Source organism: Cuculus canorus, chromosome 1, assembly GCF_017976375.1.
Source record: "Cuculus canorus isolate bCucCan1 chromosome 1, bCucCan1.pri, whole genome shotgun sequence".
NCBI lineage: Eukaryota > Metazoa > Chordata > Aves > Cuculiformes > Cuculidae > Cuculus > Cuculus canorus.
The window spans coordinates 126891027-126915123 of NC_071401.1; the positions used below are offsets into that span (position 1 = coordinate 126891027).

The 24097-nt window shown below is 38.2% G+C and overlaps 1 protein-coding gene across 8 annotated transcripts in view; it reads left to right on the top strand.

Moving 5' to 3' along the window:
- The window catches only part of ARHGAP8 (Rho GTPase activating protein 8), an 85824-nt gene that overhangs the window by 51130 nt on the left and 10597 nt on the right, over nucleotides 1–24097 (top strand). For all 8 annotated transcript variants that reach the window (XM_054056177.1, XM_054056170.1, XM_054056194.1 and 5 more), the window contains 4 exons: nucleotides 5265–5338; nucleotides 16938–17015; nucleotides 17697–17825; nucleotides 22091–22194. In XM_054056177.1, coding sequence (XP_053912152.1) covers nucleotides 5265–5338; nucleotides 16938–17015; nucleotides 17697–17825; nucleotides 22091–22194 — 385 coding nt within the window. The remainder of the gene's footprint in view (nucleotides 1–5264; nucleotides 5339–16937; nucleotides 17016–17696; nucleotides 17826–22090; nucleotides 22195–24097) is intronic.

The following is a 24097-nucleotide window of genomic DNA, read 5'->3' on the forward strand; positions in this document are numbered from 1 at the left end:
TTGGTCATAATCTTTCCACTTGTGCATGCTGTGCATGCGTGACCAGGGAGGAAGGATGCATTCTAAACCAAACCTCAGCATGTCTCAGCAGGGAAAAAATGAAAAGGAGAGGAAAAGCAAAGAGAGAGAAAGATTATCAGCCAAGAATACTTAATGACACTTCAGAACAATGTGTAAAGGCCTTTCATGATAACTGTCCACTGTCTAGAAATGAGTCATTGGATGTATAACATGATGCAGTAACTAATCATATATCCTATAGTGAGGAGTACTCATGCTCCTTGGCTGTTTACCAGAATAGATCCCTCTTGAATCTGACATGTTGCTGCAATACAATTCAGATCTGTGAATCAGTTACAGAAAACTATACTGTGCACAGAGATGCTCTGTTATGCTCATCTCTTAAGCAAAAGATGTAAGTGATCTTTCCTTTCAAATTGCCTGTAGTAGTGCCTGATCTCCACTGTCAGTTTTCGTTGTCCATCATAAAGCACAGCTGCTCATCACACCATCCTGAACGAGGCAAGAAAAATGCAGATTACTTGACAGGATCCACAAAAAGAGGATAGAGGTGTAGTTTCATTGACCTCTGAGCAGGTCTGGTTTACATTAGTTGAGGCAATGTCCCTATTATTTTCTGTAGCCTTAGGTCCAGTGAACTGCATGCTATGTCCCACATTGTGAAATGCAATGAAAATATCCATCCCTGTTTCCTCCAATACTGGAAAAACAGAACAAACCATTGTATCTGACTTTCAGTGAATATCCTCCTTTATTTTAGAATACCATTTATCTTGAAGACCTCTTTCATTGTACTGGGCACAAAACCTTTCCTTCAAGAGTAAAAGGAATCCTATAGAAAATGGTAGCTGTGCAGAAACTGTGCCTTTTTTTTTTCCTAGAAAAAGAAAAATGATCTGTAGGTTTTATTATTACAAATTATAGCCCAGTTATTTGTCTCACCTCTCTGACAGATAAACTAGCGCTCAGCAGGAGCAAGTGCTGTAAATAATCAGTTTGCTATTTATACACTGAAATGGGAAGCACATTTATGGGTAACAATAATAATTAGAAAACATTTATAAAAGGCTGTTGGGTTGCTATTTGGTGCCTCTGGAGTGAGCAGCTGTAAGAAAGCAAAAACAATCAGTGTGACTTCAGAGAGACTGAGAATGGGTTCCATGAGCTTAAACTGTCAGTAATAAAGATATAACAGCTTCCAAGCAAATTAAAGTCTTGATGATGCTCCCATTTAAGTGAGTTAGGCTTTCGACTAATTTTAATAAAAGTTGCCCTAAATGTTTAGGGTACTGATCTGAATACACAAAACAAAATTATTTGACACACAAGGAGTATGTTATAGCTTCATTATTAGAAAAGCTAAAATAAATGTTGCTTTTTTTCTCTTACCTTGATTTGCTGCAGACTTTCCTTCACTGGTATCTTCAGTATTGACCTTGGTACTGACCTCATGTTCCACCCCTTTTTCTTTTTCAGTCCCTTACTGGGAGATGTCATTCCAGTGGGGATTTCAACTTTGCATACTGTGTAAAGAACTGCTAGAACTTCTTTCCTTATGTAGCTTATTAGCAAGGCTAATTTATTAATAGCGCTGCACAGTCACTGCTGGTTTTGTTCTGTGTTGTTGCAGCAAGGTTGTTATACAACGAGACAGTGAAAGAAAATAATTCTGATACCCTGCTCTGAAAGGCAGCTTCTGTAGGGGTTCACATGTTCTGTGTTTATATGGATCTGTTCCCTTTGCTGTGGGCAACTTTTGCAGGGACTGCTATGAGAGGTCATGGTACTGAAGCAATGTTGCTTGTTAATTTTTCCTCTCCTGGGTCTAGGTGGAAAGCAGAGGGGTGAACAATCTAGGTCTCAATGCTGGTCTGAGAGCAACACACAACTCCTGCATGGTTTTAATACTAACTCTGACCTTCCGCTCTACGGTGTCACCACCATGTGTGAAACTTCATAAGATTGTTGAAGCTGGAGGGAGCAGGAGACTAGGAGTGGTGGGATACGTACACTGAAAGGAGCTGGGAGGATTTTGCTGCTAGGAGAGATATTTTACAGGGGTACCTGGTTGTCACTATAGGTAAGAAGAGGGTGCTGCTCTGAGGGTTAGGTCATAAACTTTGTTCCTGGCAGCATTTCAAGCCATGGCCTTCTCTAGACAGTGACTTTTTATTTTTTTTTCATGAAGCACTTACAGCCTCTGCTTTAGCTCTCATAAGATGGCTGTGATAATAGGGAAGATTGAGGTCGGACTTGGTCTTGAGTCAGGTCATAAATATTTCTTCTAACCATTTTCATGTTCCTATGATAGTATACAAAGTGATTACACTGGAAAGTCCAGTGCTATTTCATATTGAAATTAATGGTGCCTTGCCAGTGTGTAAGGACAAGAAGTTGTATCATTTCATCTGAAGATCATACTTGAAAGCAGCAGCAAATGCTGAGAATTACTAATGTATAAAATATCATACCTGAGGATTATCTGAATTAAACTCATTCCTTGCCATTAGTCTTTTTCTTCCTGCAATTGTATTGCGTATATTGAATTTATTTGATCAAAGGTCTAAAATTGTCATGTTATGAACAAGTGTTTTGTGAAACTCGGCTATATTCTTCATCAAAATTCCTATGTCTTTTCTCATCAATGAAAATTCCCCTTTCCTAAATACTTCCTCGTAGATATCAATACAACAGTGTTCACAAAGAAGTATTAACTGACATGTAGAGCATCATTTATTTTATACACTTTAAATTCTGGTATGGATACTTTATTGAAAAAGAACAGGAACAAATTGTTCAATGGATTGATTTTTAGTTAGGTTCACAGAAGAATCTATGAGCTTATGTCAACCAAATTTGACGGAGGAGTGGAGCTCTCACAAATCCTACAAGCTTTTAAAAATCATTGGGTGGAAGGAGAGAAACTATATCAGGAATTCAGTTTTCTGTTGTATTTGGTCTGCTGGTGCACCAGTTAGTGTTTAGATGGTGATTAATTATTATTATGAATTAATTATGATGAATTAATTAGTAATTATGATTAATTATCCCTTACCTTATGTGGAAGTATGAGATAGAGAGGTGAGGGGACAAAATGAAAATGCTCTGTAAGGGAAGCGAGGTTATGGATGGCATAAGGAAATTACAATGAGGAAGAAGGTAAGACACAGGATACAAATCCATAGCAGATAAACTTAATTAGTTCTGCAGCTGAGGGAACAACTTTTTTCCGTTCAAAACAGCAGGTTGTTCTAGGTATTAGTAAAAGTAGAACAAGCTATGAGAGCTGGATTAACGAGTTTATTACAATCACATAGCAAGTTGCATTGTTTTATATAGCACTAGGGGATGTGGCACACAAAACATGTGCTGTAGAGGGAAGAAAATAAAGTCTGGGAGAATCTGGATAACATATAGACATGCAGACATTAGCGCTTGGGAAGAGATTGGGTGGTGAAAATAGGAAAGAGGAAGAGCAGAACCGAGTGGGCAATGAAACTGTAACTGGAAGAAATGGCACTCTTGGCTCAGCATGGTGTCCCTGGAGTGAATGAGGTCAGAATGTTTGATGGTTCAATGACTGAATAGAATTAATTATATTCCCTTGTCAGTTTATGAGTAAGAGAGGCAAACCCACAGGGTGCTTCGGAACCTAAGTCAGGATCCTGCTCTGAGTCTTTCCGTTGGAGGAATTTCTTCACTGCCCCAGTGTTTGAAACTGGGTGTGAGCAACCACCTAAGCTTGGATATCCAAAATTAACCAATCTACGTATCCTCTGATAACTACTTTCATAGGTATAGGGGAAACTGATATTAGGAGGAGGGGAAGATTTGACAATTTCCCTACCGCTCCATACTGACTTATGCTGCTGTAACATTTATTTTAAAGTAGATTATGTGTTTACTTTAAACACAAACTATAATACTGGATTGCTCATTCCATGCAATAATGTTACAGAAGTTATATCAAATACACTCCAGTTATTATCAGTTGTTTTATATTGGCAAAGAAATAAGCAAGCCTAGAAAGAAAGAGTAGAAGTTACAGTACTTGGAAAAGACTAAGAATCACTCCTCTGCGGCTTTAGCTAGCAGCACTAGGTTGCATTACATGTTGTATAAGCATCTTGCATTCTCTATGATTGAGCTGCAGCATTTGCAGCCTCTTATGGTACATTCACAGATCCCTGTGCTGGTTTGTGCTGGTGCTAGTACTGTAGGGTTTGTTAGTAAAGCTGGTCACCTTTTACATACCAAATTTATTAAATTGTACAGATAAATAATTTTTAAGTCTACTTTAAAGTCTAGGATTTGTCTTCTATTTTGGTTTTTTAGTATAAAAATGTAGCGCAGTACGCAGCAGATACTGACCATCTCTTTTGTCGTACTTTTTAAACTGCCAGATACTTTTTTTTTTTTTAATAAGGAAGACAAATGCAGAATTTTCTGTGCTGTCTATATCAAGAAAATGCTATGTTTTATTTTTTTGCCTCAACTGTTCTCTCATAAAAGAGAAAGAAATCTCATTTTGTGGGAATCATTCAAAACATTAATAATCTCACTGCTTCACTTCGCCTTCAAAATAAATAATACGATATCCTTTTAATTATACATACACCGTGGCTTAATAAAGGAAAAATGACAAAGAAAAATCTACATCATAAAAGACTCCTAAACTTGCATCATCCCTTGATCAAGACTTATGAAGAAATCACTGCAAGCTCCTTCCTCACCTGCCTCTAAGCTGCCTTGAAATCCCATTCCATTAACGGCATGCATCCAAATCTGGTCAGAGCCACCACCACTGCTGTAATGAGGCATGCTAAGGAGGAGAACAAAACTGGAGCAAAACCATTCTCAAGTGGAGGCAAAGTTTGCCTGGGACACCATTCTGCACTTCTGTCCTTGACTCCCCTTTAGGACGGTAAATAGCTTTTTTCATTACTCAGTGCTGTTCCAGTTATGTAGATTTTCCAGCAAGAAGAAAGTGTTTAAGAATGACTCTTTGAATAGTAGGCCAAGTCACCTGTTTCAATGGCTCGTTCAGCACCTGTTAGAGGTGTGAAGGACTCTTGTGTTTGGTGCTGGCACCAAAGTGTGGGCTTCTTAATTTGTGTAATTTAATGTATGCCTTTGGATACCTCTCAGGTTTTTGCTGAGTCTGTTTTGTCATGGTTTTGACTCTCTGTCTATATATGCCATTAAAAGCTGTTACTTTTTCTTTATTTTTTTTTTCCTAACAGTATCAAGGACAAAAATAAGGGTGAACTAATTCCCCCAGTGATGAAGGAAACTGTATCCTACCTAAAAAGTAAAGGTGAGTTTTGTGTCAAAAGAGGATGTGTCTTTCAGAACAAGGACAACGGTATTAAACTATGTAATGCCTAGTGCTAGATTCAACAAAGCTTACTGCTACACATGTTTATATTCTGAAAACCTGAGTGGCAATTGGGCACTGCCTTGAGAGCTTTCATGAATAGGGAATACATATTATCAGATTATTGTCCCGCCATGAAAAAGACCCAAAACCTTGTTGCCCTTAGAATTAGACTAGGGAATAGAAAATGAGAGCAGATGTCTTGATATGCACGTTGTCAACCCATATCATATGATTTTTTTATGCAGAACTCCCAGTAAAAATCAATGATTAGTTCTGTTTTTATAGATCCAGTGGCTGTAAAAACTCTTTGAAAAGATATGTTTTTCGCAAATAAGCCTGAAGTTCTCCCTTCACAAAATATTTTTACTGACATTTACGGACCCTTTGACAGCAGTTCATATCTCTAGTTACATTGCATATAGATACAGATTACAAAGACTATACTTAAAATGGGAGAGTCCAAATCTGAGATCGCTATATGGCCATCATGTAAAGGGCAAAGGGACGGTAGACTGTGAACTGCTCGCTGTACCACTGAGCTCCCCATTGTATACCTGACCAACGAAAAAATAAGGTGCCATCTATAGGCTAAGAGTGGTGTATTCCCTACATAGGGACAAAGGCTTATGCAGGGAGAAAGTCTGCATAAGGCTGCATGCAGTCTTTAAATTAATTTTCCCAGTGTAATGTGATTTTGCATTTTGATCCCTGATTTTTAGGCTAATCACAGCAACATTTCCATAGCCCTCTGTGCTTTAAGACCTCAGAGTTTCACAAATGTTTGCTGAATCTTACAGTATTAAATCTGTAGCCTAAATATGTTTATCTTACAGGTGACAGAACAGAAACAGACCATAACACAGTTATGTGACTGGCACAACATTGCACAGTGGTAGAACTAGGAATGATTTCTACAATCCCTAAAAGAATGGTGTGAATTTTCAATAGGTGTATCAATAGAATCAAGTGAAGGAAATCAAAATCTGTTTGGTTCAGTTATTTTTTAAAAAAAAAGGCATCACGAGCATTTAACATAATGTTAAGTTTGGTTAAAGTTTGAACAAATTTTGAGGATCGCCATGTTTTTAGACAAAAAAACAGGCTCAGCTCTCTCTATTGCTGTTAAATTGCTTTTATCTGAAATTTTCCTCATCTAAAGAGCTCTTCATAATGACACAAACAGTATAAAATATAAATTTTGAGTGAATTATATTCTACTGTGCAGAGTCACCCAAAACCTATAAATCACAATATTCCCAATTTTTAATTTGCATCATTGAACTGTCATTCTGAAGAATGTAAATTTTGCTTTCACCATTCATCATTGATCTCATTGTTCTTTTAACTATTGCCACTAGGGTTTGGTCTGAGTTTAAGTTTGTTTGAAAGCTATGTGAGAAATTTCAAACTTTAAAAAAACCTTCTATTGAACAGGCCTCACATTTGTGAAGACAGGGTGGAGGGGCAAGAAAAACAGTGCTTCTCAGCTTTGTTGCTGATTCTCAAGAGAAATTCTGGCTTCATTTAAATCAGTGCAAGGTCACAATGATTTAAATGAGAACAGACTAGACACTTAGTGTTTTCCCTCGTTGTAAGGCTATGCTCCTTTGTATTTTAGCTTGCCCCATGGTAAATAATAACATTTTATATTTGTTTGGCTTTCATACCCTGAGCTGATTAAGGATATGTATAAGAGAAGGAAAAAGATATCCCCTACAGTGTATGCCTGCTTACAGTTTGCAAGCAGTAGAGCATAGCATCTGTAGCGATGCTTGTGTATGGAACAGCTAGCTTCTTGCCTCTTGAAATTGCTGATTTATCTTCCAAATACCTGCAGCAGCCAAGGCCAAATGCTGGAGTGGGGCCAGTTCTTCTATTAAAGTTATCTACTGATCTGCAGTAGATGTAAAGTTCCTAATAGACTGCATTGAGGGCCTCTCGGTCCAAATTCAGATTTCCACTCAAGCCCATAAAGCTGTTCAGATGTGCTATTTCCAGGCTGGTGCTAATGATGAAGACTTTGCAGGTGTAGCTTGTATCAAATATTATGGTTGGATAAGGGGAATGTAAATAGTTCACTACTAAGAATGTTGAAGGCAAGTGACTGGCAGCTTTAGACAATCCCTGTAATTATAATTGTAAGTGGATAATTAGAGCTTGTGTAGTGTATCAGTGCATGCCCTATCTGCAGATGAAAGCAGTGTTTTAAATTGTTGTGAAACAATCATCTTTACATATATTTAGCTTATCTTAATAGGCAAATACCTCTTCCTCACTAATCACAGGAGTCAAGAGAGCTAAAACGAGAATGTATGTGCGCTAACATTATTACTTCTCACAGCTGTCATTATTTAGAAATTGAGTGAAAATTTAGTCACTAAAATGTCAATTGATTTAAACTTTTGACAGTGATTGGGAGGAGGGCTTTGCATACCTGGCACTTCCTTGGACCTATTAAAGATTTTAAAGAAATCGGAAGTTTATAGCCATCATTATACTGTGCTGGTAACCAGTAACTAATAGTTCTTGCACTGATCTGACACAAAACCTCCTCCATGTCTTGCTTTTGTTCTGTCTGGGTATTTTGTCTCATCACCAGTCCTGTGCTCTTCCCTCTCAGTAATTGCTGAGTCCAGCTCAAGATGCCCACAGTTTCTGAAGCAGCAAAGCCAGCTGCACAGTACAGGGAAGAAAAAGCAAGTTTTAGCTCTCATGGCTGTGATAAAAGAAAGGGTTGGCTCAAACTTTTAATTGCAGAATTTCTCCTAGGTGAAATGTTTATTATTCTGAAAGCAGTAATCATCCTTGGGTTTTCTCCAATCTTCATCTTTTTTTTTGCTACAAATTCATCTGTTCAGTGCCATATCAGCACAGTTTGTAAAGAATAGTATCTGAGGAAATGTAGTGATACTTCTGAACAAAGTCCTTGTCCCACTTTGTGTGTCTGCACAAGTCAGTGTCATGGGCTGGCCACCACTATGCAGCGCAGCTCATGCATTTGGTAGCTGGACTATCTCATTTTTTTCTCCAGCTTTTTGTCTTTCTGAGCCCCTAGCAAGGAAGGGTACAGGCACTGTCAACACTGATATTTTCCAACCAAGCCCAGGTTTGCTCAGAGCTGTCATATTCCTGATCATAAGGAGATCTCCACAAGGCAGATTTTTAAGGAGAGATGGTTTGTCAGGTAGAGTGTTTTCTGACATTCTCAGCCAGCTGATGCTTGTAAGCCAAGTACCTGCCGTGCCAAGGCTGTTAAGCAGTAGGTGATAGACATGCATTTTTTTGCACTTGATTATAAATGTGCAGGTATCTGTTGTACCTGCTGTCTGCTATGATTTTAACTCTTTCTCTAAGTCTGGAATATCTCAATTTTGTCATCAGCTTCAGCGAGTGTCGGTTCCTGCACTGACAGCCCCATGAGGCTGACTGGCAGCATTCCTTGCACTCCAGACGCAGCCATGAGTACAGTGAGAGCATCAGTTCATCTTCCGGAAGTGAAAAATTCACTGTCATTACCCTATTCCATTTGATTTTGGCATAGTTTTGAGCCTCACAGAATTATCAGGGAATGGGTTTTGTTTCCTGCCCTACAAGAGCAGTATTCCTACTCTTTCTTCCCACTACTACATTTTCACATCTATGTACCTGAAATCATATTATGAAACTCTGACTTAGCTCACAAAAGCTTCTGCAAAATTATGCTTTATCAACAGGATTAAGATTTCTTGAAACTGGTATTGGTTTCTTGCATTCTTTAAGTCCATTCTGTACTGCTCAGGCTCTTATTTCTTGAACAGATCTGATGCAGAAGCTGTAGTGGTATTCAAACTGGGCACCAGCTTGCAATAATATACTACCAGGCTAAGGAAACTTTCAGTCTCTGAAGTTCACCCAGCCTTTTCATTTTAATGACTGCAACCCCTTTGACAGATTGCTTCATGTCACATTTTTCCTTCTTGATGTATAAATTTTCTACCTCAGTTTCAGACAACACTGTTGGCACAAGTGTTCTTCCCAGAGTGGAGGCATCATCATCTGTACAAATGTGCCAAAACTCCCCTTCTTGTACTGAGTTATTGAGTGGGCTCTGACAGCAGCAAGCACGCACTCATCCCCAACAGCCAAATTAACATTATGACAGTGGGGGTAGGCTTCTTCCTCATATATTTATCCAACTACATATTTAGGTAGCTATTTCTGAGCAAAATTACTCTAACTGGATCCACCTAATTCATAAGTCTCCTACTACCTTAATAGACACTGAAGGATCTACTGTTATCATAGATACCTCTGCATCTGTTTATATTACATAAATGAGATCAATTATTACTCATGCCTCCAGACACTATTGCAATAAACACAATAAACTAATTAAAAATTTCTATTAAAATGTTCTTGTTATTTTTTCAACAGAGGAAGAGAAAGTTGCCATTTCAGCACTTTAATTCTAGCTCACTTTGGAGTGAAAAATGTTTCTGAAGTTTTTAATGCTGAATTTTAAAAATGCTTAGTTTCAGTTCCTACTAAACTTCACAGGGGAAAACTAGTTTCCTAAATAGAGTTCTGAGTATCTGAGAAAATCATCAGCTCATTAAGACTAAGCCTCAGAGTTTATCTCCTGGACCAAACCAGAGAAGTGCTCTTAATTTCAGAAGTAAGGTGTTGGTATCATCCTATACCCAGCTGATGATATATTCAGGCCAAAGAGGAAGAGCAAGTTTGACATAGCACATTTATGACTAGATCTTCACAGTAACCAGCAAACCCAAGGACATATTTTTCCATGCTCAGCCTCAAAACCACAGCCTGTTCAACTGTCTGGTTTATAAATGCAAGGCTTGACTTGCACTTGGACTAAATAAGATTTTTTGTGTGTGTTACCCTATCTCTACCACGCCACAAGAAATTACCTTGCTTAATGAAATTTTCACTCTCTTGTCAGAACAATTCAGAAGTGTTTCTTAACCTGGTGTCGTTCCTTTGGCGGTAATGCTTTTGATGCTTTGCTCACAGGCTCTTTTCTCCAAAAAGCCAAACTTATGGTACAGGATAGTAATTTTCGGCCTTTGGTTAATATGTCCCCTTGTGTCCTCAGCAACCTCTTTTGTGCTCACATGAGACTGTAAATGGGGGCTGTCACTTCTAACCAATTGTTTTGGTAACCAGGGATGTAAGTAAAACGATGCTATGAAGGATACATCTTTGTGTGCATTGCTTCCATAGTTCTGAGAGCTGTGTGAGTGGCTGCAGCTGCTGGTGCTGCCCACACTGACCCGGCAGGGCAGAGAGTGCCCGCTTGCTTCAGAGCTGCCCAGCTCCTGAGGCAGCTTTATCCATTGTCGGCTTGAGGATTCAGAAGTGTGTTTCTGCTTTTAAAGATGTCACAGCAGAAGTTCCCTTTCATGACTTTTACTTACGTGTCTGCTTTTCTACAATAGCAAGTTACAGATTGGATATAATTTATTGTGATAAATTAAAAGCCATTTGGTGAGTGGCTCGTGGTTTTGGTGTTTCTGTGGGTCACTATTAATGTAATTCACTATGCTCTCTTAGTTTTAAATCCCACCTACGGTTTGGGTGTAGTAACAGATACACACTAAAATTAAACTGCATGGCAAAATCCATATTTTGCTTGCAACAACCCCAGCATCTGGAGGTCAGGAGGCAGCTTTTAAGGGAACTTCTATTTGATTTATTATAGAGGTGGATATAAAATACGCTGTTCAGATGTACATGAAGAAGTCAAATAAGTTACAAAGGACAGAAATGTTCAAGCTTATCTCAAATATTAATACACTGTCCTTTGTACTGGTCTTATGCAAAATACTGGTCTAAAATACATAGGTAGGATTATTATTTTGAATGTATTTTATGTTTTAGAGAACATCCTTAAATATATAAATTACATATTTGTCTGTGTTTTAAACAATTTAAAACCAAAGCTAACTTGCTGATATTATTACTAAAATTTCAAAAATCTGATAACATTTGTGTTTTGAGAAATGGCCAAAAATAAAGAAACAGCTAAAAAAAAATTGCATAAAGAAGTGATTACTAAAGAGACTGTGCAAGATGAGCAGCTGAGCAGCAGCTCAGAAGTGGTGGAACAATAAACTCACAGTGAAAGAATCTCACTGCAGAATTATAAAACAGAAAAGATTACTATCCCCTATAGCAAAATTATCTTGCAGAAGCCCCCATTGCCAACTCTTTCTATTTTACCTCATCTCTTTTGTTGACTGAAGTGCTTTGCAGCACAAAGTTTTTGTTTAGTGTTGTCTTCTGGTAGCATAGGAGAGTCCTGGACAATGACTAAGGTCTCTAAGTGAAATGATAATAACCATGCTATAGAAGTTTAATGATAAAGTAATAAATGTCCTATGGTATGATTATAGTGACAACTAAAGCTGTCCTTTATCTGTTCAGTAGCAGAAGCAGTGGCAAACAGTGATTAATCTTTCCTCCTCATCCCCCTCCATGAAGCACAACAAATCTTGCTGATGGAGAAAGTTCTGATTCCATTTTTTAATGTGAATGAATACATCCTGGTGGTGATAGTCAGAATGGGTAGAGATGGATGGTTATGCGTTCTGAATATGTTTGGACTGCTGCAGCTTAGCGAGTTTGCCTCTTGGCCTCCTCTTCTTGTGATCAATCAAATATCTTTTTAAAATGCAACACTCAGAAAGCTTGACATTGGGAATCTAAACATTTCTGAGTTCTTGGCTCTTTTGTTTTTATGTGAATGTTTTTACCTAGGGTTCATGGAGATGAGATAAATCTCATGACTGGTTTGTGTGTCATCAAATAAAAATGAACCTTGTAATAAGCACTGTTTGTGTTTTTGGTGCTCAGGCATTGTAAATAAATTTTGTTCAGAGGTGCCAAGTGTGAACTGAGAATATTCATTCATAAATCCAAAGGCTGGAGCCTATGCTGTTCAAAACTGCAAGGACACAAATACATTTTGGATTCTGTGGAAGATGCACAGTTATACATCCTTATACCTGTTGCTCAGCTTGTCAGTAAGGCTGGAACTGCCCTTCTCTTCCCTCTGCCCTTAGTCTGCTGTGCACTTTCTTGCAGTGCAAGTCACGCTCACTTGTTCTGTACGCATTGAACAGAGTACAAGGGAAGGGGAGGCTGTGCAGTCTCCTCCTCAAACCTGTACTCTATTCAAGTTTAAAAAAAAACCCTCAAGTTTCTCTTCAGCATAAAAATTCACAATTGCCACTACTTTAGGCATTTAAGCTGTTGTACCAAAGATGGACAATTAAAATATACTATAAACTCATCAATCCTCATATTATGAATAAAGTAGTTCTAATTTTTAAAAGAGAATCTTACTAGAATTAGGTAATCTACAAGAAGATGTCTAAATTAGTTGTATTAATGAGAATGAAAACCACTTCCAAATAAGGATGGACACTTCCTGAGACTTGGCAGGACCCAAGCCGAAAGAAACATTTCCAAACTCAATTTGGGACAGAAGGAATTCAGATGCTCACTCTTTGCTATTTCTCTTTTGAAAGCAGACAAATTAACAAAGGTTTTTGATGCCAGCAACCCTCAAATCAAAGATGAGTGAAAGAAAAAGAATGCAATTTTCTCTTCTCGCTTTCTTTGACAAGTTTGCAGCAATGTGACAGCATGCATTGCTTTAATTTATCTTTATCAGTTTTGATTTTCTGTGTCTTAACTGTGGGACAACTGATTGAGGGGGGCAGGAGGGGTTAAATATTTTTAGCAGCAGTTTATTAATTTGGAGTGTGACACAGTTGTGTCGTTGTAATGTGAAATTTTATCTACTGTGGTAAAAGCCATCTTATTTCAATGTGGAATGTAGGGCCTGCCTGTTTTCATTTATGATTACTGACATTTAAATAATTGCTCAGTTAAGTTCTCAATTGCAGAATCACTTTTCATTGAATACAGATGAGTCTTTCACATCACTATGTTTTTTTCTGTATAGCACTTAATATTTAAAACAAAATTTGCTGTTTTGGTCTGGATAGCTTAGTGCATGGTACCAAAATTCCACTGATCTCTCTGTTTGTCTGTCCATTTGTGCTGAGTTATCTTAACAGAGGCTCTGCAGTGTTGGTAGAACATGCGAGTTACATGCAGATGCATATTTATCAGAGCTAGAAAGCCCAGGCTAGCTGTTAGTGTCAGTTATTCCCTACCAGTGTTCTGGCAAGTGCTGCTGCTCCAAGGTGATATTCTGTGGGAACTGTGTTACCCATGCTGGCAATGGCAAGACAGTTCAACTTATACACCAAAAAAAAATTATTTCTCTTTAAAGAGACAGCTGACACGAGTCACGCTAGCAATGGGATTTGATTGAAGAACACTACTAACAAAAATTAAAAAGGCTACTTCAAAATTATTTTTTTTAAAAGGACAAAAATGAATGCTTGGAGCTGCAGTGACGAGGATTGTCTTCAACGAATTTTATTTCCTCATCCCATTAGTCTGGTGGCTCTGGCATTTATTTTGTCTGCAAAAAGACGACAGTGTGATTAATTTTATTTCAGTGTGGGTGCTTTGTGTTACGTTAATTCACAGTGGAATAACCAATGAGAGGCTTCAGGTCCGTTCCTCCTTCCCATCCATTATTATGAGACCTTGGTTGAGGGCACAGGCTAGTGTTGTTCAGGTTATGTGACATGGCAAATATCGTCATTCAGATTGTGTTTTCAGGTGGCTTTCCTTTGCCCTGCCTAAATACAGCAAGCACTGAAAGTAATTAATAGACTTACAGACTTCTAAAAAACAGTAACCTTTTTAGTTCATGTACACCACCGATGTCAGAAAAATATATTGCAGAAGGGCTGCTTTCCTTCTTCAGTAGCATAATTTCTGTTGACTCATGTTTCTGTTTTCCAGTAGACTGAAGTTATGACCTGTGCTTTATTTAAAAATTGCTATAATAGTCTGAGCATCTTTTATGCAATAAAGACTCTTTTGCTGTTGCAATTTTTTACTTGAAGACTATAGCTTTTTCTTTTTTTCCCCTAACAATTGCAATTTTCCTAGCCTATATTTAATTAGTGTCATGTCATTTGGATAGGTTGCCCATAAATGTAAGAAGGATTGGAGATATCTGCTTTGGTAGTTGGCTTGCTGCCACTTGTGATCAAACAAATTGCTGTATATTGATTCAGTTTCAGCTAATATGGAACATTAATTCTGACAGAAGCGTGGATATCAACCATATTTCTGCAGATGAGGATAAAAGTTGTTTTTTCCCCCCTCAGACTTCTATAAAGTGTATCCAACAAGAGCTTAGTGTTTTGCACCATTACAGTAGCATTGATGGGACGCAGGGCCAGACAAGTACATCTGCTGTCTACTCTACAGATTAATGTCTTTAATTAAGACTCTTGAAAGCTTAGCCAATAAAGGCATAAACATGTTAAAAATTTATATTTATTATATTGTAGTTTATCAGTGAGATTCACATCAGAGTAAAGCATTAACTATTAAACCAGTTCCTGCAAACCAAATTGCAAGTGTTTATGATGTCCATTTGCTGAAAGACTTATTTCTACAGAAAACCTGTAGTCCGCTGACAGCCGGCATAATATTCTACAATTTTTCAGGAAATTATTGTATTTCTTGTTTGCTGACGGCAATGCCTTGACGAGCTAGCTGTTCACAGCTGCCACTTCCAAACCCATGTCTTCAGACAGGTTGCGCTGTAAATCTAATGAAACAGTTTTACTGCAGTGATGCCATTTGTGATACTTTATTCAACAGAAACATGACCTGGTCAGGAATAAAGCAAGTGGTCAAATAAATCATAATTATTGTCCATTTGGTTTCTTTAGTAACCACACATGTCCTTCTTAGATATTGTAGTTTGAAATGTCATCCTTGTTCCAGAACTGAGTGCTCACGCTAAAGTTTTTGTATTCAGCCTGGAATTTAACAGGAGACATGAATACTTAGCAAGTAACTGGGAGCTGTGTTCAGCTAAATTCCAGCCAAGCCTCTAAATCTAATCAGTAGAGCACTTTCAAATAGAGCTTGGGGTTCTTTGCAAAACTCTCTGAAACATGTGTATGATAATTTATTTCAATCGTACATTTTTAGTTCTTTTAGTATACTGATCTAAATTAATACGAAAAATAACTAAATGCTATTCTGTAAGGAATGAGTTCATTAAAGAATTTTGTATTAATTTACTACTGTATAAAATATGCGTGCAACCTGGGTGAGTTTACAATAACAGCTGAGTATCTTTTGTTAATGTATGACTTAATTTTTTTTCTAGACCACCATAAAGATTCTTGATCATGCAAATACATGCACGTGTACTTTAGTTGCAATACACCCACATTGATTTCAGTCTGGCTACTTACCTGCTGAAAGACGAGCATGAAAAAAGTAAAAAAAACCTCCATCTGATCTTCCACACACTCATAAAAAAAACATACAGCAGTCCCTCCAAGTCAGTGGGTGATCTGCCACCCTTCTCAAAATGTCAACACTTTTATTTTTTTTCAGAGTAGCACAGGCTAATAGCTTAGATTACTTTGCTTTAAGTAGGAATCTCCAACTCAGACTACGTGTGAACAAAATTGCACTACTTTCTGGGTGGAAGGAATTGCACAAATTGGAGAGAAGGAAACAGAGAAGAAAATGAGGATTTTGCCAAACTCAAAAGCAAGAAGTACCGTGAGTCTCAAGAAAAGTAACACTTCTCGTCCCCGTCCTGTTTTGCATAATAATTCAGACAAATGACTGACCTTGAAGGCTGCAGTCCAAATTAGATCCTTGATTGCATGCCTTTTATTGATATTTTTCCTCTGTAACTGAAGTCAGTTCATCCACAACATAAAAGCATGTAAGATAGAATACCCTTCAGGAGATTTACGATAAATATTTCAGAAGCACATGAAGACTACAATCGCTGATGTCCATTGAGAGGTGGAAGGAGTAATGGTCTGCCCTAAACTATCTTAAAGCTGGGGACACCATTACCCTTCCAATGGTAAGAAACAGACTCCTCCATCCAAAGATTTAGGCCCCAGCCTAAAGGATTTTGTCTCACTCACTGGCAGAAGAGGGAGCTTAGGGAATCTTTGCAAACACACTCCTTAGCATGCTAAAGATTTAAGGCAAGGAGAATAGCAGATTTACAAGTGTGATTTGGATCTCAGTTTGGATCTCACGCTCAGTGAGAGGGAGTACATAAGCAGCCTGGTAAATCTAAATCTCCTGCTTCTACGCCATTAAGTGCAATTGAAGGCTAATTTAAAAATAAAATTGTAGTTGGCAAGACATTCTAAAACACTTGAAGAAAGGTGGTTGTGTTTCTATGCGACATTAAAGAAAGTGCTGTAGGCAATGCTGAAACAATTTGATCCTACATTCTACTTTTTAAGGACTTCGTTTCAAAAAAAAAGTGCATGTATCAGGTGTGTTTGTTCCCAAACCTTCTGCCTCTGTTTTGTTTTCTACTGAACCTATAGAGAAGAAAAAGAGTGAGAGCTTCTACAGATGAGACTTGTGTTAATTGTTCTTTCAGGACTACAAGTAGAGGGCCTTTTCAGAAGGTCAGCCAGCATCCAGACTATCAAAGATGTTCAGAAACTCTACAATCAGGGTAAGCTGTTATCATATCATTGTCAGTAATAGTGTGAGGATTTTGTTCATCTTGGTTTTGTTTGTGAAGCAGAAATGCTAGCTTTCCTATAGCTAGCTTATAACTAGTTAATTATAAAACCGTTTCTAACATAAAATACCATAAGAGCACTAGTACATAAACCTGAAAGATAGCAAGAGAGACTTAATTCTTACTGCATAACATGTCATAAGTTGATGTCAGACATATCAGAGCTTACAAAATCCCTAGAAGCAAATAAAAGTTAAAGTTTGAGTAAAAAATGGTCTGTTTCTTTATAAACATTTGTATTGCCTCTGTGTACTTTGAGTTACTTTAGTTGCTATGTAGCACATCTTTGTGTCATTCTGCCTCTGGTGTTTTTCCATGGTTAGGACAATGAAACATAATTTTACCTAATGATTTATGAACTACAGTGAAGTAATTTTGAAAGTCACTGGCTTCCCCATGAAGTTATTTTAAGAAATGCCTTTTTTGGGGAGAATCTTTTGTAGCAACATTAATAAAACTCTATGAAAAATACAAAAGTAAGAAGCCAGGAGTTAGCAGCAGCAGAAAACCAGGAGGTTTTTTGTTCAAAATGTAGTGTGACACAGTTTTTAAGCAGTAGTTCAAAGAAACAGTAAAAAATATAATTGAACACCTTTCTTTTTCTCCTTTTAGGCAAGTCTGTGAATTTTGATGATTATCATGATATCCATATTCCTGCTGTTATCCTAAAGACTTTCCTTAGGGAACTCCCTCAGCCATTACTAACATTTGAGTGTTATGATCATGTCATCGGAATCACCAGTAAGTATAAATAAGTTCTAGAAAAATTTATACATCAAATTGAACTGGACCTGGCTGATTCATAATCACTGCTGTTTGCTAACCATGACACAGTTGTGGGTATACAATATTATCAGTGCTTCTCTGCAGCCACAAATGGACAACTGCATGATCTGTACCAGAGCAGGGTGGTTAGGGTTACCAAGACCCTCTCTGCTTTTTGCAAGGTTTACTGGTTTATCTGCATATCATACTGTATTATTAAGAATTGGATCAGACTGAGAGACTCACTCTCAGGGCTCCCTTTTTATTATATGTCACTGCACAGCACTGAGTCTCAGTGATAGAAGTTATGTCAAAGCAGGTGGAGTTTTAGCAGCAGCATTGGCAGAACTGTAGGAATAAAATTTAGTTGGTCATTTGTATACTTCTTTCCTTTTTTGTCTGTGGAGGGAATTGTTTTTATTGGAACTATTCCCATGGAATAACATATAAAGGAAGAAAGGATCTAAAGCTATGAGAAGGTAAGACATTGATTATTTAAGGATCTGTTACCACATGAAACTATGAGTTATACAACTTGAATTGCATGGCCTTCGTCAGGGACTAGAAGTTTACAATGCTGGCAAGGCAACTCTCTAATAGATGGGGATCGAATATATGAGATCCCAGAATATGTGAGATTTAGCACCCAGTAAAGTCTGGTATTTTGCTGTCCAGGCTATAGTCAATCTAGGTGGAAACCAGTAGAATTTCCAGTAAAGAGTCAAGCACATGTTTTTCCAAAACCTGCTTTTGAGGCAATTGTACATACTATAATGGAGTACGGCTTCCAGAGAGTCTATTAGCATACCTCTGCTAACCATGGGCTGATGCTGTTTTGAACTGTAGTTATCATCCACTATCATGACTATTGCTATTGGGGTAGGTCACTAAAATAATTCCAGTTGCGGATAAGTTCCAATGGCGACGTGTTTGTAAAGTGCAGAAGTACACCCAGTTTACTCTATGTAGATATACTATCTTCTAGGTATAATTCTTATACTGTGCCCATCTCTAGCATCTGCACATACTGTTTCATATTATGAATTTTACTCATATCTTTCTGTTTAAAAACTTGATCAGGTCATGACCGGGTCATGTTCAGAACCTTTTGACGTTCTGTACTGTTTCAGTATTTGCAGGTCCGTAGATCACCACCTTCCAAATCAAGGATTCATCTGCCCATACACTTAATGTCCCAAGGCATTGAGAAAAACAGGTCTATTCGTAGGAAGGTGGTAAAAACAGAGGGTCTAAGGAAAGTCACTCAGAACTGGAAGGAATGGGGGAAGTTTGGAAAATGGAGCACGGATGCCAGTTTTTACTCAATTAATCTTGTGCTGACTTTCTGGACATACTGTTACTTTGTGATACAGCTAAGTGAAAAACAAGAACAAGCCCAAAAGAATCTGAGAGCGGTGTATTGTCCAAGGAACACTGAGGGGTTTTGCTCAGCAAAACACCTGTGAAACACTTATTCTATGTTATTTTTGTTTATTATCATTTTCAATGATGACAAAGTATATTGAAAAGTGGACTTTAGGAGAATTTCTCCTTGGGCTTTTGTGTTATGCTGTGTGATGTCCACTATATTTTCTTGATGCTGTGGCAATATCATGATTTTAAAAGATCTTAAGTCTGAGAGCCAAGCTGGACTGCAGCAAAGGCATATTCTCTGTGAATACAGTGCAGAAGGGAGCTTTGAAGAGGTGTGATTGCAGACAGATGTCGTGGAGTGATTTGTAAAGTCTCATTCTGTCTGTGGAAGACACCAGAGCAGTGTGTGATAGATCTATTGTATCTCTTAACCTGCAAACCCAGAAATACAATATCTCAGCTTTACAGTACTTTGAAATGATAGTGAAACTTTCCTCTTCAGTGTCTCATCTGAAACATTTTTTTTTAAGTTACTGTTGGGAGTGATGAAATAAATTAGCTGAGTGACTGACTAAAAAAACAGTAAAACCTTGAAGCTTTTAATTGTCAAAGAACTTCTTTGGTCATGAAAATTGCTAACAAGAGTTCCTCTACCCAGTATTGCTACACTTCCTGCACTATTTACTCTGCAGAATGCTGACAAGAAAAAAATAATTCCTGGGACTCAGATTATTGTGTCTTTTGGACACTGGTACCTTTGCAGTAGGAAAAATGTCATAGAATTGTAGAATGGTTTGGGATGGAAGGCAAACCAAATGATTAAAGATCATCCAGGTCCAACCCCCTGCCATGGGCAGGGCTACCTCCCACCAGACCAGGTAGCTCAAGGCCCCATCCAACCTGGCCTTGAACACCTCCAGGGATGGGGCAGCCACAGCTTCCCTGGGTAGCCTGTGCCAGTGTCTCACCATTCTCATCATGAAGAATTTCTTCCTAATGTCTAATCTAAATCTCCCCCCTTCCAATTAAACCCATTCCCTCTCATGTTATCACTACATGCCCTTGTCAAAAGTCTCTCTCAAGCTTTCTTGTAGCCACTTTCAGATATTGGAAGGCTGCTCCAAGGTCTCCCTGGAGCCTTCTCTTCTCCAGGCTGAACAACCCCAGCTCTCTCAGCCGGTCCTCATAGCAGAAGTGTTCCAGCGCTCTGATCATCTTTGTAGCCCTCCTCTGGACCTGTTCCAATAGTTCCATGTCCCTCTTATGTTGGTAATTCCAGAACTGGACACAGTACTCCAGGTGGGATCTCACAAGAGCGGAGTAGAGGGGCAGAATCACCTCCCTCAGTCTGCTGGCCACACTTTTGATGCAGCCCAGGATATGGTTGGACTTCTGGGCTGCAAACACACATTGCCGGCTCATGTTGAGCTTCTCATCAGTCAGCACTGCCAAGTCCTTCTCTTCAGGGCATCTCTCAATCACATCATCCCCCATCCTATATTGAAACTGCGGATTGTCCCGACCCAGGTGTAGCCCACTTCTCCAGTGTGTCCAGGTCCCTCTGGATGACAGCCCATCCTTCCAGAGTGGCAACTATACCACTTAGTTTGGTGTCATCTGCAAACTTGCTGAGAGTGCACTCAATCGTGCTGTCTATATCACTAGTGAAGGCATTAAATAGCACTGGTACCAGTACAGACCCCCAAGGGACACCACTTGTCATGGATCTTCATCTGTGCATCAAGACCACTACTCTCTGAATGCAAGCATCCAACCAGTTCCTTATTTACTGAACAGTCCACCCATCAAATCCCTTTCTCTCCAATTTAGAGAGAAGGATGTTGTCGGGGACAGTGTCAAAGGCTTTACAGAAGTCCAAATAAGTAATATCCATTGCTTTTCTTGTGTCCACTGATGTGGCCACCCCATCATAGAAAGCCACAAGGTCAACAGAGCTCACCGTGGTATAGCTTCATGTATTTAATTCAGAGCTTAAGGGAACATTTAACATGGTAGATTTTTGTGCCTGCACACATTTGTGTGCAACTCTAGCTATGTCAAGGCGAGGGAGAGAGAAATGCAACAAATGCAGAATAAACATCAGCACGTATGGATTGTTAAGGTCGGGCATGATTGTAGTCATCAGATCTTTCTCCAAATTGGTGTTAAACTTCCAGTACTAAAAGAATTACAGTATTCCAGAACAGGAAAAAAAAAACAAAACAAAACCAAAAACCAAAAAAACCCACTTGGTACAACATCTGAAATATAATCACAGCTGCACTGCCTAGATGATCCGAGGAGTTTGGGGTCCAGTTCTTGTTTTGCCCTTCTGTAGAAATGAGTTAATGAACCTGCTTAGGTTCATCACTAGGAAATTCTTAGTCACCCAATTGGCCATCTCCTAAATTTTTACCAAAGCATAAGAGTTACCAGCAGAATCATAAAACTGTTTTTAAAGTCAGTAGAGTGCCAAAAGAGCATTTTGGGCAGGATTATGTCTCAGCAAGAATAAAAGCAGAGCATAAAGAGTAGACATCTGGATTCAGTGCGTGGAGGGATACTGGGACTCAAATCAAGACCTTTGGAAGTCCTCAAAGAAATTATTTTGGCTATTTCAGTGAATTGAGAAAATGCTCTGGAAGTTAGTCTTGGCCAGGTATATGATAATACAAAATATGATGTGGAGATTGAAATGGATAACCCTAACTGTTACTATGTTAGTAGGGGTTAGTAGAGCTGAATTTTGTGGCTAGTTTTACAGGTAGTTATATAAAGCAATTCCAGCAGATATAAAAATGTATTATTTCTTAGTAATAGTTTGATGTTTTGGAGTTAAGACTGTAAGACTGTCTTTGACATTGCAGGTGTGGAGAGCAGTTTGCGAGTCACCAGATGTAAACAAATCGTTCAAGAACTGCCTGAACACAATTACGTTGTTCTGAAATACCTGATATGCTTTCTCCATATGGTGAGTATAGGCAAAATTTCCAAAATAGTGCTTTTCTTTGTGAATCTGATTTTGTTAATTTAACATTTAACTTCTCCACAGAAAATAAAACTGAATAATTTTAAAAGTAGTGAGGTGGTTGTGCAGTACTTGCTAACGGAGTGAACTCAGGATGCAGAACCCTCCAGTTCTAATAAGAGTCAGCGCCTAAACATTGGTGTGGCCAGTCCTTCCCCATGAAATTCTTTAGATGTAATCAAAATTACTATGTAAATGTAAGTGGAACTGTGTGTGCAGTGAAATATTTTAAAGTCCTTTCCCTTCCACTGCACATGCACAAATGTATGTTTTTATTGATTTAGTTTTGGGTTTTTTTCCTATTTTGGAGTGAAAAAAAGTCTGATAATAGTGATTGTGTAATTTACAGTGCTGAAGAAAAAACAGATGAAATCACCTTTTTCTTTTTCTGAAGTATAAGCCTTGGGTAACTAAGGCACCAAATAAATTAGTGTTATTTAGAATATTATAGAAATGCTAATGAGCTTTAGAACAACCATCAGCAAAATATTTTATATTAAATGTTAAAAAATAATGTTTTCCTGTTTAAAATCGCTTTTCATTCTGTAATTTAGTAAAGCGTTAAATGAAAAGCTTGAAACATGCCATTTTGCAAGGATTTTTGGTATGCTTCAGGATAAATGAAATTATGTGTCTTTTATCCTTCTTTTTGATTTGCTGGGTTTTTTAACCCATTTTTTTTAAATCCCACAAATGTGAGGCATTGGGGAACATCCTTTAAAAAACACGGTCTACGGTTATCCTAGTGATATCCTTTGGTTGCCCATTTATATGCAGAAAAGGACAGTAATGGGAGTGTAAATTTCCCTTCCTTCTGCCTTATCCAATGTGTAGCCTTTTCCAGATTGCATTTTTCAAACCCAGGTGCCTAAAATTGAGGATGGTGGTGTAGCTGGCACCTAAATAAAGTGATTTAGCCTTCGGAAGTTTAAGAGCCTACCAAAGCAATCATGTATGTGGAATGGTGCTGACTTTCACCAGTGGAGAAATTAGACCTCAGTAACTGCTCTTGGGCTACAGTCCTGTTTGCCATATTCTAGCAGCAAGATATTTTAGGAGCAAGTACATTTAATCCCTTTTTCTGTCAAGGCACTAGAGAAAAACAAGATTAAAGGAAACACAGTGATACAGCCCTCACTCCGACAGTACTTGCAAGGTTCCTCTAATACCAACATGCTCATTTACTGTTGCTTAGCTGAACTCTAATGCTATTAAGGAAATCCTCATGTCATTTGCTATTATTTTAGCAACTGATATCTCTCCTCAGTGTTATGAATCATGTAAGTGACTTTGTTTCAGTAATAGATGCACCATCTCAACACACTTTGTAAGAGCTTGAGCACTTGTGGTGTTAATGAGGTGTGCAAAAGTACTACACAGTGTATTCTGTACTTGGGCAACAGAACATAGAATTATTTTTGAGTATGCCTTGTTATGTAAAGCACAGCATCAAGTTGATACTAGTGCTCAGATCTGCAATTTTTGCTGATCCATGGCTTTTCATCCTTGATGTCTCAGGGAATATTTGCATTTGGAAAGGTCAAGGGAATGTGAAACAATCTAGGAGATAGAGATTTCTGTTCATTGCAGATCAGTGTGCTGCACAAGCTGCCACAATTCAAACTGTAAGAGACCACTCTAACAATAATCCTAGCTTTTACCTGCAAGCATCAACCTTCTTACATATAAGAGGCAATTTAATTCTTCTGTGAGCTCAGCCTTGAGTAGCGCGAGAGGTACTTGTAGTAATTTCATGAAGTGTGATGAATTGTAATCACTAGATACAGGTTTTGAACACTCCAAGTTTTATACAGGCTTGTGGAAGAAGGAAAAAAATCCTGTTTTG